General features: G+C 34.9%; 1 protein-coding gene across 9 annotated transcripts in view; it reads left to right on the top strand.

The window, feature by feature from the left end:
* The window catches only part of RYR2 (ryanodine receptor 2), a 449,694-nt gene that overhangs the window by 224,010 nt on the left and 213,360 nt on the right, over nt 1-12,324 (top strand). For all 9 annotated transcript variants that reach the window (XM_052805738.1, XM_052805746.1, XM_052805744.1 and 6 more), the window contains 3 exons: nt 634-729; nt 10,930-11,048; nt 11,449-11,582. In XM_052805738.1, coding sequence (XP_052661698.1) covers nt 634-729; nt 10,930-11,048; nt 11,449-11,582 — 349 coding nt within the window. The remainder of the gene's footprint in view (nt 1-633; nt 730-10,929; nt 11,049-11,448; nt 11,583-12,324) is intronic.

Raw genomic sequence — 12,324 nt, 5'->3', positions numbered from 1 at the left:
ACAGGGCAGGCTTGTGGGTGCCTACAGTGTTCAGTGAGATTTCTAGTCAGTTATACCCACCAAGTCAGTGCATGCATTCAATCTTCAGCTTAAAGCATGAGGGTGAAACAGTTTCAAAGCAGTTACTTCCCCCCTACAGCCCTGTCAAAAGTATGACAAACAGTTCATGGACATCTATCTTGGTTTAGTTCCTATTATTCTTGAACAAAGGTATTGTATCAATAGAAAATAATTTACATTCATCACCTATGTCGTTGGCTTCACATTCTGCTCTTCCAATGTTTCCTGTCATTACAAGAATACTGTTTTACAGAAATTTGTTTCTACAGTAGCAGCTGACTTTTGTGGTGTCAATACTGGCTACTTCATGTAGAGCATTTTGCAGGGATTATCGAGATGATTGTAAAGCCAAAATAATTCAAATACCTTAAAGGTCAATTTGATGCCAAGGGTATTTCTTAGGCTTAAATCTAACTATTACTCATGTTATTTAAATTTAAATCAAGAACATCAATAATTAAAGGTTAAGAATCTATCTTACTGGATCCTTCCTGGCAGGACAAGACAGGGATTCTTTTGATTTAAATGGACTTATAATTGTCATATTTCCCCCCCCCCCTCTTTTTCCAATAGCGGCTCTGATTCGAGGGAATCGTAAAAACTGTGCTCAGTTTTCTGGATCTCTTGATTGGTTGATCAGCAGATTAGAAAGACTGGAAGCGTCTTCTGGTATGCTTTTTAGTATTTTAACTTCCTTATTTGACCAGTTTTTCGTTCTTTAAGATTGGTGATTTACTTGTTCAGTCTAATTATCATGAAATACTTCCTATGAGAGAGTAAATTATATTAATAAAGTGAGATTTATATTTGTAACATTTTACCATATTGATATCAGTTGTAGTTCTACCTTAAGTTCTAGCAGTCTTTCCTTTTCCTTGACCAATGAGTTGTAATGTTACCTTTTAATTCAGGCAAACAAACCATTTGGCGGAACAGTTGTTCTACAGTTTCGGTTGTGTTAAGTTGCTTTCTCTGTAATTGTACTACTTTCCCTTCTCTTTGGAAGTCTGCATGTTTTTCAGGATTTGCATCGAACTAAATATAATAATAATAACTGTATGGAATGGATGTAATTTGTCTCTTCTTGAAGGACTGTAGTGGTAATATAGGAAAGTTAATGTATTCTACTTGAGTATGTGTAATAGATGGGTCTTCAGAAAATACCTCTATGTTTGCATGTAACAGTGTTACTTCCATAATACATACACATTCCCTTTTTAATCACCTCTCTCGCTCCTGAGGTCTGAATTTCTGTTTGAAGTTAATGAGAACGAGCATGCCTGAAATACACTTATGATTTGAGAATCTGGGAATTCTGTCTTACTTTAGACACAAAGTCTTTAAGTTAGCTTATTTATTTTCTTTGTCATTACCTAATGTCTTATCTTCCTCCTGAACCACTACGTTAACCCCTCAGTGTCTATGAGATGCAATTAGTCTGTGTTGCTCAAAGTGAAAATCAATGAAGTTATGCTGAGCAGTACTGTACTTCTCACTGAAATGGTGATCCTGGATTCTGTTTCCTTGAAGCAATCTGTTCTCCATAAACGTACTCTGCCAGCCAAATACATTGTATTTTTAAGTTTCCAGTGGATTTTTTAAAAAACTCTTTGAACTCTACTGGAACAATATACTTTTTGAGCAGAATAAGAAATAAGTAGTGTGAAGACTGCACATTAGGTGAATGTAAATAATATCTTAAGAATTTCTCTTGGTGATATATGATTCCTATTGGCATAGACAGCTTGCTACTGTGTACCTCTTTACTGTCTTAAATGTAGTTATTAACATGATTGTAGTCTATAACAGGACCTTAAAGGTGGTTATCTGGACTACCACATTTGGCATGTGTTTATTTAAAAAAAAAGGTCTTCAATACTTATTAGAATAATTATTTTGTGGTTTTTTTTTTAACAATACTACTCTATTATCTTTAAAAGTATGTGTTTGAAACATGGCACTGTAGTTTGATTTTATAAACAGATGGTAGACAAATCTCATTGCATTAAAGGACCTCTGCTAAGTGTATCTCAAAGTTACTGAAGAGAGTAGGACTGTTTCTGCAATTAATAGTGTTGATTTTATGGGTGATACTGGAGTCTCTTGCCCCATTTTACTGATATAAGTACAAACTTTTTTTCTTACATGAAGATTTAATTAATGTTCTTTTCACCATGAAAATATACCAAAATGATGTCATCTAGGCATCTGAAGAGTAGACAGTAATCAAACTTGGACCCAGTAGCTAAGAAATGAGATTCAAATAGAGTGATTAGTTCTTAAGGCTGATTTTTTACTCTTTTTAAGTATGCTTTTCATGATGATGATCACATAAAGATCAAAACCCAAAGTAATACTGTTGATAAGAAATGTCACTGCAGCCTGACTCCCCCTGCCCCGGTTTTCTGAGATTAGTGAGAGTATTTATTGGAGTTTAAAAAACATGCGTAGTGTAAGGCCAGTGTTCTAAATTTTATTCTTACCAACGTAATACTTCTTGGAGTTCTACAGGTTACACCAGTAATGGGAAACATGGTGTGGTGGATCTTTTAATATCTGGTTTGCCAATTAAGTGAATCATAGGACATGAGAATAAAGAAATTATGAAAAAGGTGAAATAAGAAAAATGTTAATTGCTCCTTGCAGAAAGCTTTATTTCTCACATGCACTGGACAGAAAAGTTAAACAAGCAGGAGCTCGGTCTAAATTAAGCTCTTATACCTGATAAGGAATTTGCCTTGCAAATTATTCTTCCCTGTAATTAAAAGTGAAGAGGGAAATACAGAAATATAAATGATACAAATTGGAGGAGATGTACATGTAATGCTCAGTAATGGTAACATGCAAAATAATAACACAGTAAAAGCAATTTTGGTTTGAGACATTTCAACTTTTTATATAGATTATTAACTTAATCTAGAAGCATATTTTTCTTGCCATTATACAAATCTTAAGTTTGTATAGGAGAAAATACTAGGAGAAACCACTAAATGTTTGTAAGAAATGTATTTGGAATATACTTTCCAGTATAGAAGTTGAGAAATTTCTATGTTTTAAGTTAATAATTAGTAAAAAATAGTCCTGCGGAGAGAAGAATTGTAAGCAACCAAGAAGCTAAAGACAATTTTGTAATGCTTGTGCTACCACAGGCAATCTCAATTTTAATAGTTTGTTTCATTTTTGTAATGAATGTTAATATACTTCTTATTTGTATTTTTCTTTGTAATTTTACTATAAGAACATTGCAGTATAAATATTTGTGGTCTTGTATAATTTGTATTAATCTTCAATGCTCAGAATTGTAGTCTAACCAAGTTAATAGAATCTCTTATACTAAATGTAGTAATAGTTTTACTGTAATGCCAGAGACAGACTTGTCTTAACCTGTCTCTCTTTTATTGCCTGGTTCTAGCTACTGTAATTGAAATCCCTTGTCTTATACTCTTTAATATTCTGGTTCTGGTTCATGTGTATGTTTCACAGTAAGTGTAGGTATCAACGTGGATTTCAGGAGCTAATTATTGGTAGCACATGGAAGGTATTTTGAATCCACTGCAGGAAAAGCAACAGATTTGAAAAATATTCAATGTGTTAACACAGTGATTACTGTGTTTTAAATTTTTATTGTCTGGTTTTTCATCTCTCTGTAGTTCACGTGTGCTTTGCTTTGTCATTACTATTGATACATATAATTTCCCCTCCCTCCCCTCTTCTGTTCTCTGCTCTCACCCAGCTGGAGCCGTTTCAGAGTTACAGACTAAGAAATGTTTTCCAGTTGCATTTGTGACTGTTTTGAGTTATATATAATATTTGTTACTGTTTTGTTGGAAAATGGCCTCTTGAGACTCTTTCAAGCCTTATTTTCTGTAATTATGCTACACTTAAGTTCAAAAGGCATGAACGTTTGTAGTCAGACCAATGGGCAGGATAGTTACAACAACAGTGAGAACAATGTAACACACCTTTCCGGTTACATATTTGTAGTTTATTCCTATCATGTTGTTATTTTAGTGTTGTGTGTTGTTTCATGAGCTGGAAGGAACATAATAATCTTCTGTTCAATAATAATTTTTCATTGATTACAGAGGAATTACAATTTCCTTCCCCATCCTGTTCTTCCCACTCCTGAATTGTACTTCTGCCACGGATAGATGTGTCCTTGTATTCATTGACATCTTAAGGGAGGAATGCCAGGAAGGGAAGATGTCCCCCATTTTAAAAGTTATTTGGTTTATATTAGACTGGTAGACATTTGAAAAGAAATGTCACAGGCTTAATGCAGTTGTTCTCATCAGCCTTTTACTGTGTCATTAATACAGGAGAAATATCCTGCTATTGCTGAGTATCCCAAATAAAAATTGGAGTTGTCTCAGCCACAGATCACCATTTGGCATATATTATCAAATTCCTTACCTCAGTAGTCTTCAAAGGATCAGCAGCAGCCATGAGAACAGATGTGTCCTATAGTAAACAAGGCAGATAAGGTGTTTATGTTCCCCTCAGCTTTGTCATTAAATAGTCACGTGCATTTTGTTTATTTGCTATAAATCTGTTCCTGAGATGAACTGACCAACAACAGGGGAAAATATTGTAAAATGTCAGTCGTAGGAGTGTTCGCCTTCTCAGAGCCAAGGGTGAACTGCCATGGCGTTCACTAGCTGATTGGCAAGATCTGCAGTGGGTGATTGCAGTTGCGAAGAGCAGTTACACGTTGATGCTTCTCCTCTTGGAAGCTTTTTCCTTTGTCAACTCTTCGGGCAAGCAGAGAGTTTAGAATTCAGTTATTCTTCTCTTGGGGTGGAGACTGGTATAGAGACTTTGAAGCGTTTGCCCGTGTAAGCCCCTCCAGTCAGCAATGGTTCATAGAAGTATTTTTGCTTGCAGAATTTTGTTTCATGTTTTTGCTGCAGAGCTATGGGGTTAGGGTGAGGAACCTGTTTTACTATGCTAATACTTCCTACTCCTGGCATGCACCTGATCTGTTTCAGCCGTGGGTTTTTTATGCTCTGAATCCTTGAGCTGCTCAAGATATGAAGCAACAGGAACATATGAGGCTAAATCTGTATCACTACTTTAGTTCTCAGCTGCTGTTACAGGCAGTTAGCTGCTCATAGCACTGGTGTCTAGGTACAGTTTTGCTGATCATCCTATCACTGTAGCTAGTATATTAGGTGTAGAGATCCTAACCAAATAGATGTCATAACGGAACATTCATGTTGGTTTATATTATTGTTAGGGAAACCTGCTCTGCAGATGCCATGATCTTGCTTTCATGAACATTTGAGTAACAGAGAATTTAAACTGAGAAGAGCATCTAAAAATTGTTAAAATCACAGGCTAGATCTTTTCTCCACTACAGTCCACCTTTGGTGTGAGAGCATTCATCTAAGGAGAATGTTCTCACAATTATGCAGTTCCATGGGATTTGACTGAAAACTTCTTCATTTCAGTGTATTTCCCCAGTTGTCCATGGTGAAATTATTTCCTAAGAGACCTAGTTTTACATCTGAAATTCTGAGCTAGGATTTTCAGAAATAATGCAAAACTGCACTCAACTTTTGGAGGTTTGAGATGAAATTTGTTATGACAGCTCTAAGAATGCTGTGTTACATGGTTTCTGTTATGTATGTATGTATTTTTAAAAATTAATCTCAAAGTAAAAATGAGGTTTGAAAACTAAAACCTAAATGTTTATGTTTATGATATTATAGTAAGGTATGAGATGAATTCTGTAAACTGCAAAGTAATCTGACATTGTAGTCGTACTGCATAATGAACCTCATGACATGCTGCAAAAATTCTGAAGGTCCTGATATTTGCAATGCTCGTTTGTTCTGAGTTTTCTTCTAGGAACTAGGCCACTTGAACTCCTTCCCCATATGTTCTGGTAACATGACTTCCATGTTGCCTCTGAAACTGATTTTATAATTAAGACTTTTTCTGGTTTTGAGGGAGTCAGTTATACAAGATGCTAATTATGCTGTGCTTTAGTTATCTTGAGAGGCATAGTAGGTTTAGCTTTTAGTATGTAAATGTGCTTTTGTGATTTTATGTGGGATGCTTGCTTGCCAGATTTTAAGCTTTGTGTAGCTTGATTGGTGTGAGGATATTCACTGTTTTAATTTACAGTGGTAGGTCTACAATAGGGAGAAACACTGGATTGTGTTACACCTTTTAAATAAGAACACCTGGCTGCATATATTCACCTAAAATAATTAATTAATTTTCTAAGGTAGAGTGTTTGTGAGGAAGAAACACCATGCTCTGTTAATCACACCAAAATTAAGTTCACCTTCAACATTGAAGTCGTCAGCTACATCTCCTGCAGGTGTTTTCTTGAATACGTTACGATAAAGATTTGATGCCATAAACTATTATCAATAAAATTGCTATTTTCATTTTTTTTGTTATCCTTGAACTAAGAAGGTTATGAAAACAGAATAAAAGCATTAAATATATAAACAGCAATTGTGAGTTGGTTGTACAAATCAGATCGGAAATTGAGTCAGTTCCTGATCTTCACTGAAGCAAAAGAAAGAAAATGAAGATTTGTCCAAGTATAAATGTGTCTGAGAGTAGACCGTATTAGAAGTGATATATCACAGGAGCTGAGTGAATAATGCAATGCAAATGCTTCAGCTGTGTCTTCAATGCATAAATTAAGATTAGATTAGTCTTTCACTCTGAAATATATTCCAGATGGGATTAAATAGTCCTACTAACATTTTAGAGGCATTAAAACACAGGTAATAAAAAATAGAATAGGGCAAGTTAGTAATCTAATATTGTCCAAGAGAAGATTTTTGGAACCAGGTAATATCAGGTTTTGAGTACTTTTTTTTTACTAAAGGCATGCATTTAATGCTAGTATTCTACAGTATGACATTAGAGGAGTCAGCATGTCCTGAAAATACATGCTTCCGTTCATCTGTTAGTCATTAAGAAAGAATTTTCACTCATCTTTCTTATAAACTCCACATATCGTATTGTTTGTGATATTTGTATTAAATTTGAACACTTCCTGCTTTACTGCCTTCAGCAACTCCAATGAAATTGGAACAGGTCCAGTTGTCTTTATGTAGACAATCTAAAAGTGGATCAGTCCAAACAGACGTTGCACATTCATATGCAATTTTTTCTGAAGTAGAGGGAATTTGCCGTTAGAACAAAATGTGTTTGATAATTAGCATTCAGATGCTGCAGTAATTGAAGAAGTTGCTGTGGCAGCTGGGTCTGATTGATAACATTCATTTATTATTGAATGTTTACATCTTCAAAGTATTTTTACTTCTGTTATTGAAAAGATTGAGACTAGAAAATGAACCCTGTATACCATTTTAAGACAAAGTTAAGATTATGAATCTGCCTACACAAATCTGAAAATTCCAAGGTTATGGTTACCACACTTACATTATGTGGTATAATTTCATATTGGATTACTGTTTATATTGTTAAAAGTGTGTTTCGGTGCTACAAGGAGAGGTGGCAAACTTTAAATTACCATATTTTGAATGTAGTGATTTCCCTGCATTCCCAGATCATCGTGGCACACAATCTTGTTACAGATTACCCCTCTAGATTGAGGATCCTTTTGTAACACTTTTCTTACCTCCCTAGGTACTTTGGCCATGTACAAGTGATGCCTGCCTGTCTAGTTGGCAGGCTGGGTGGATTGTGCTCCCGCTATGTTGCTATAGGGCATCTATTCCTTTAGCTTGCTCTCATGACTCTCAGGTTTTTATTCTCTTTATCAATACTGTTACTGTCAATATTGGAAGTGTACATCTATTGCAGCCCAGATCATACCACTGCCAAATTCACGTTTAGTATGTTCTTTTAGTTGTTGAGACTTTCTGCTTATACCTTCAGGGCTACAGAATCACTTTGGGAGTTCACATCCAGCTCATTATATCGTGGTTGTGACTTTTTTTGCAGCCACTGCACAGAACAGGAAAATTGTCTACAATATCTGTACAGGGTCACCTGCATTTTCTATTTACATATATATGACTCCGTCTTCAAACATACTAAAACACAGACTTTGTTTGAAACCTGTTTACCAGATAAATCAAATTGTCACTGTATCTGTTGTCTTCCACCTTTACTATATTTCAGTCCTTGAGTAATCTGTACACTTTATTAGTGATGACAGCATATCTTCCTCCGGATCCCTGGAAAAAAATGTTAAATAGTATGGAGATAAAAGTGGATGGTGCTGTAGGTTGTCTAAGATTAAAACGAAGATCTGAATGAAGTCAGGTGACTGCAGCCATGACTGAAGTCACTGGGAATTCCAGTCGTCATTTTAATTCAGATTTTCTTGGGAAATAAAAAATAAAACTACCTTTCAAATAGAAAGTAGTTGAAAACTAACCATTGTCTCTTCTGGCAGAGTAATTTGTCTTAACAAGGATGAGAATCTAAAATCTAAGTTTAAAGAAAAAAATTAAAAATCTTTGTGGACATATGACTGTTCATAACATTCTTCATATCTTTTTATCCCTCTGTAGAAGTCTGCACAGCCCAATTTCTATCCTTTATAAAATAATTTGTTTGTTGTTTTTTCTTTATGAGGATGTCTACAGTTTCTTTGGCTGTGTTGGTCTTTTTACTTTTGTTTTTATATAGAGCTATACCTTGATCCAAATGCAAGTAAGCATAATACAAGTTGGTCTGAAATTAACAGTAACAAAAAAATAATTCATGAACTGAAGGTATTTTAGTCTTTGCTGGTGTGTAACACTGGAACATGTCCTAAGTCTACAAATGCATATCTTTGCATAGGTAGGTTATTTCTGTAAGTTTTTAATGGTGTTTGATATTCCTTTCCTCAACAAGATACTTGGGAAATTCTCCAGATGGGATTTTCTGCTGATCCAATAAAAGACAATACATTAGACTTGGAACTCCTGGCCATTGCTATTCCTCGTAATGGATTTAATAATGGTTTTAATACCAGTCTGTAATTTTTTCATAGTTATTACTTATTTCATTGCATTTCATTATTCACTGCATAAGCATGCATTTCATACTTAGCAGAAACAGATATGTTGGTTCCAACAATTTTTTTGTACTCATTACTTTAAATTCTGTTCCGAGTTTCTGGTTTTCAGCTTTTCTTTTCGTTTTTGCTTGGTTGTCTCTAAAATGCTTCCTCAATTAACTTTTAATTTTTAATTTTTGGTTTGTGAGAGGATTTATGATCAGTTAGTTATAATGTTCCAGACCATATTGTGTTGTTATTCAGGAATTATATAAAAAACCAAAAGGGGATGTGTGTGTGTAAAAATTCCCCCAATGAATCAAAATGCATATTCTTTTTCCTGAAATTTGCATTTCTAATTTTTTTTACTGTTTACAAATTGAAAAGCTTGTTTTTATTGTTTACAAATTCAGAAAACCTCAGATGCATACTGAGGACAGTTATGTGGATGAAACACCATCTTTAAATTCTTAAATATTTGCTGTCATTTAGTTATGATACACATTTTTTCAGTGGTTTATTCAAAACCAGTGGAAATCTAACAGAAAAGTACTTGCTTCCCTCTGTAAGCTTTAGATCCAACCTGGAATGTTAAGGTGAGAGGGAGGCAGCTGATCAGCATAAATACTGTTTCAAATCTAATATTTCTGTCATCATTTCTGTCATCACACTGTCTTGGCACTGAGACTAAAAATCTGTCTTCAGTTAGTAGCTGTGTGGAACTTTTTTCCCTTAGCTGACCGTAGTCTTACTCAACTGTAGCGGCTGATGATCTCTTCCTTACTACGATCAAAGAAAGACTGGAGTACTCTTACTGAGACAGTGTTTTTGCCTGATGAATTTTTTTTTCCCCACAGCAAGGGGAGTTTACAGTGCTACATTTTTCTTTTAGTAAAAGAGAGTATGGCAAAGAGCGGAAGACTCATGCTATGGATCTTGCTTTGAAAGGGTTAACCTGAGTGTTTGGAGCCATGGCTTTAACACAGGGATGAAGACAGAATGATGAGAGTTGTACAGCGCAAACAGGAATTGCATATCTCTAGGTTTAAGACTGCTTCTCAGCTTTCCCTCAGTGCTCCGATTTTTCTCATTGTGGCAACAACTGTAGCAACTGATAATGAATATTTATGTAATATTTGTCTTTGCCAAATGTGGAAGAGCCCAAAAAGTGGTGACTTGATCCAGTACACATGGGAGCCTGTTTTACTGCCCCATTGCAGGGAAACATTTTAAGGCTAATGATTCTTGATGGCAATGACTGCTGCTTTATTGGAATTGGAATTGCATTTAACTGAGGGGCCACTGGAGATGTAGTGGTTCTTACTTCCTTGCACATCTTAGTTTCATGCTAGCTTCTGTTTGTTTGCTCTTTTAAGAACATCAGTGTGGTTCCCAATATAGCTGTTACATGCACAAAGAAAATTATTCACAGTGGGCCAGTAGACTGGGAATTTGCCTCTGCTCTCTAATTCAGAGGTAAATGATTTCATTAGTGGTTCATATGGTTTTCTAAGGGAAGAAAGAGAAAACTGTAAATACGGAGAGCATATTTTATGTATATAATATGTATGTAGTGTGAAGTCTTCACCTCTTCACTGAAAACCAGTATTTTACCCAGTTTGTTTGAATTTGTGAGAGTTGATCATCACATATTTATTATTAAAACTTCAAATTAGTTTACAGGTTTTTTCCTGTCCTTTCTGATTTTTACTACATTCACTTATTTTGGGAAATTTAGAAGTGCGTCAATCCTTTTTTGGTTTTGTTTATCATATACCATGATTTTTGAAACTATTCCATGTTGCTGAGCAATATATTAGTAAGTATTATGTGCAGTTATGATTTTACATGCACTTTGAATAAATAATTTTTCTTTTTTTTCTCAGGAATTCTGGAGGTTTTACACTGTGTGTTGGTGGAAAGCCCAGAAGCTCTAAACATTATTAAGGAAGGACATATTAAATCAATCATCTGTCTTTTGGACAAACATGGAAGAAACCATAAGGTAGGCAAAGAAGAGAAGTATATTTAGATGAACATTTGTGAACAAAGCAAGCACGTTGTTCTGTGTAGAAGTTAGATTTCAAATACTTTAATACTATATTCATAATTAGAAATGAAACTTTTCTTAAAAGGTATATGAGCAGTTTGAAGAAGCAAAGGGGAATATTATCTTCTTTTTGATGAAAACATTGATACACACTAATTCTCAAGGGGAGCAGGAAAAATACATCTTAATATTGTTAGGAGAATTTCAGAATTGTTGTAAATTAAAAGTACAATGTTGGATGAACTACATAACCTTACATGTATTCCAGTAACAAGGTATATAGCATTGTATTGCCTGAAGTAACTCACGATGATTATGAAAAAATATTTAAGATTAAAATAATCTATTTTTTCAGGTTTTGGATGTTTTGTGTTCTCTCTGTGTTTGTCATGGAGTAGCTGTTCGGTCTAATCAACATCTAATCTGTGATAATCTCCTGCCAGGAAGAGATCTGCTCTTACAGACTCGCCTTGTCAACCACGTGAGCAGGTAAAAAGAAAAAGAAAAAAATCCGTATCTATGAACAAAGCAGAATAAAACTTGTGATTAAAAGAAATAGTCACTACAGAAAACCTGTCTTAGTTCCAAAAATTTTATTAAGGTATTTTATTCTTACTAGGATTTTAAATACTCTTCGCAATATTGATTAGAAGCAAAACATGGGTAAGAGAGAGCTGCCACAAGCTAAAGCTGGTCTAAACTGCTTAAAGTCTGTGAAACTGTAGTCTCTTCTAAAGATTCTTGTCTAGATCTAGCTCTGCTTTTAAAGTATTGTCGGCCAGTGTCCTGTGACTGCCTTTATGTTTGTGATCTTGTGAGGACTTCCTAATCACCTTTGGTCAAAATCAAGAATTAGTGCCAAACACCTTTAGCAGTGCCTGGGATATTTAGGGAATGCCCTAACCCTTCCTTCCACTGGCAGAGTTGTAGAAGGTACCTTCCAGCAGACACTAATAACAAGATGAAGCTAGTAACATCTTAAACTAGCAAAGTAGGATTTACAAAGTAAATGTTTATCTGGAGTTTGAATTTATGCTGAGGCAGAAGAATCTGGCTTCAAGTGAAGAGTCATGGGATCTTCCTCTGTCTCAAGCTTACGTCTTTTAAAAAGTCTGAATCATTAAGTGAGAATGAAAATTGAAACATAGAAATAGTACTTATAATTCAGAGTTCATAGGATTTATTAGATGCTGAAAAACATAAAAATTCCACTACTGTATATTGCAAGGAG

The sequence above is a fragment of the Harpia harpyja genome, chromosome 13, assembly GCF_026419915.1.
Source record: "Harpia harpyja isolate bHarHar1 chromosome 13, bHarHar1 primary haplotype, whole genome shotgun sequence".
NCBI classification, from domain to species: domain Eukaryota; kingdom Metazoa; phylum Chordata; class Aves; order Accipitriformes; family Accipitridae; genus Harpia; species Harpia harpyja.
The sequence above is the reverse complement of the archived record's forward strand: the minus strand, read 5'-3'. Positions and strand labels throughout refer to the sequence as shown.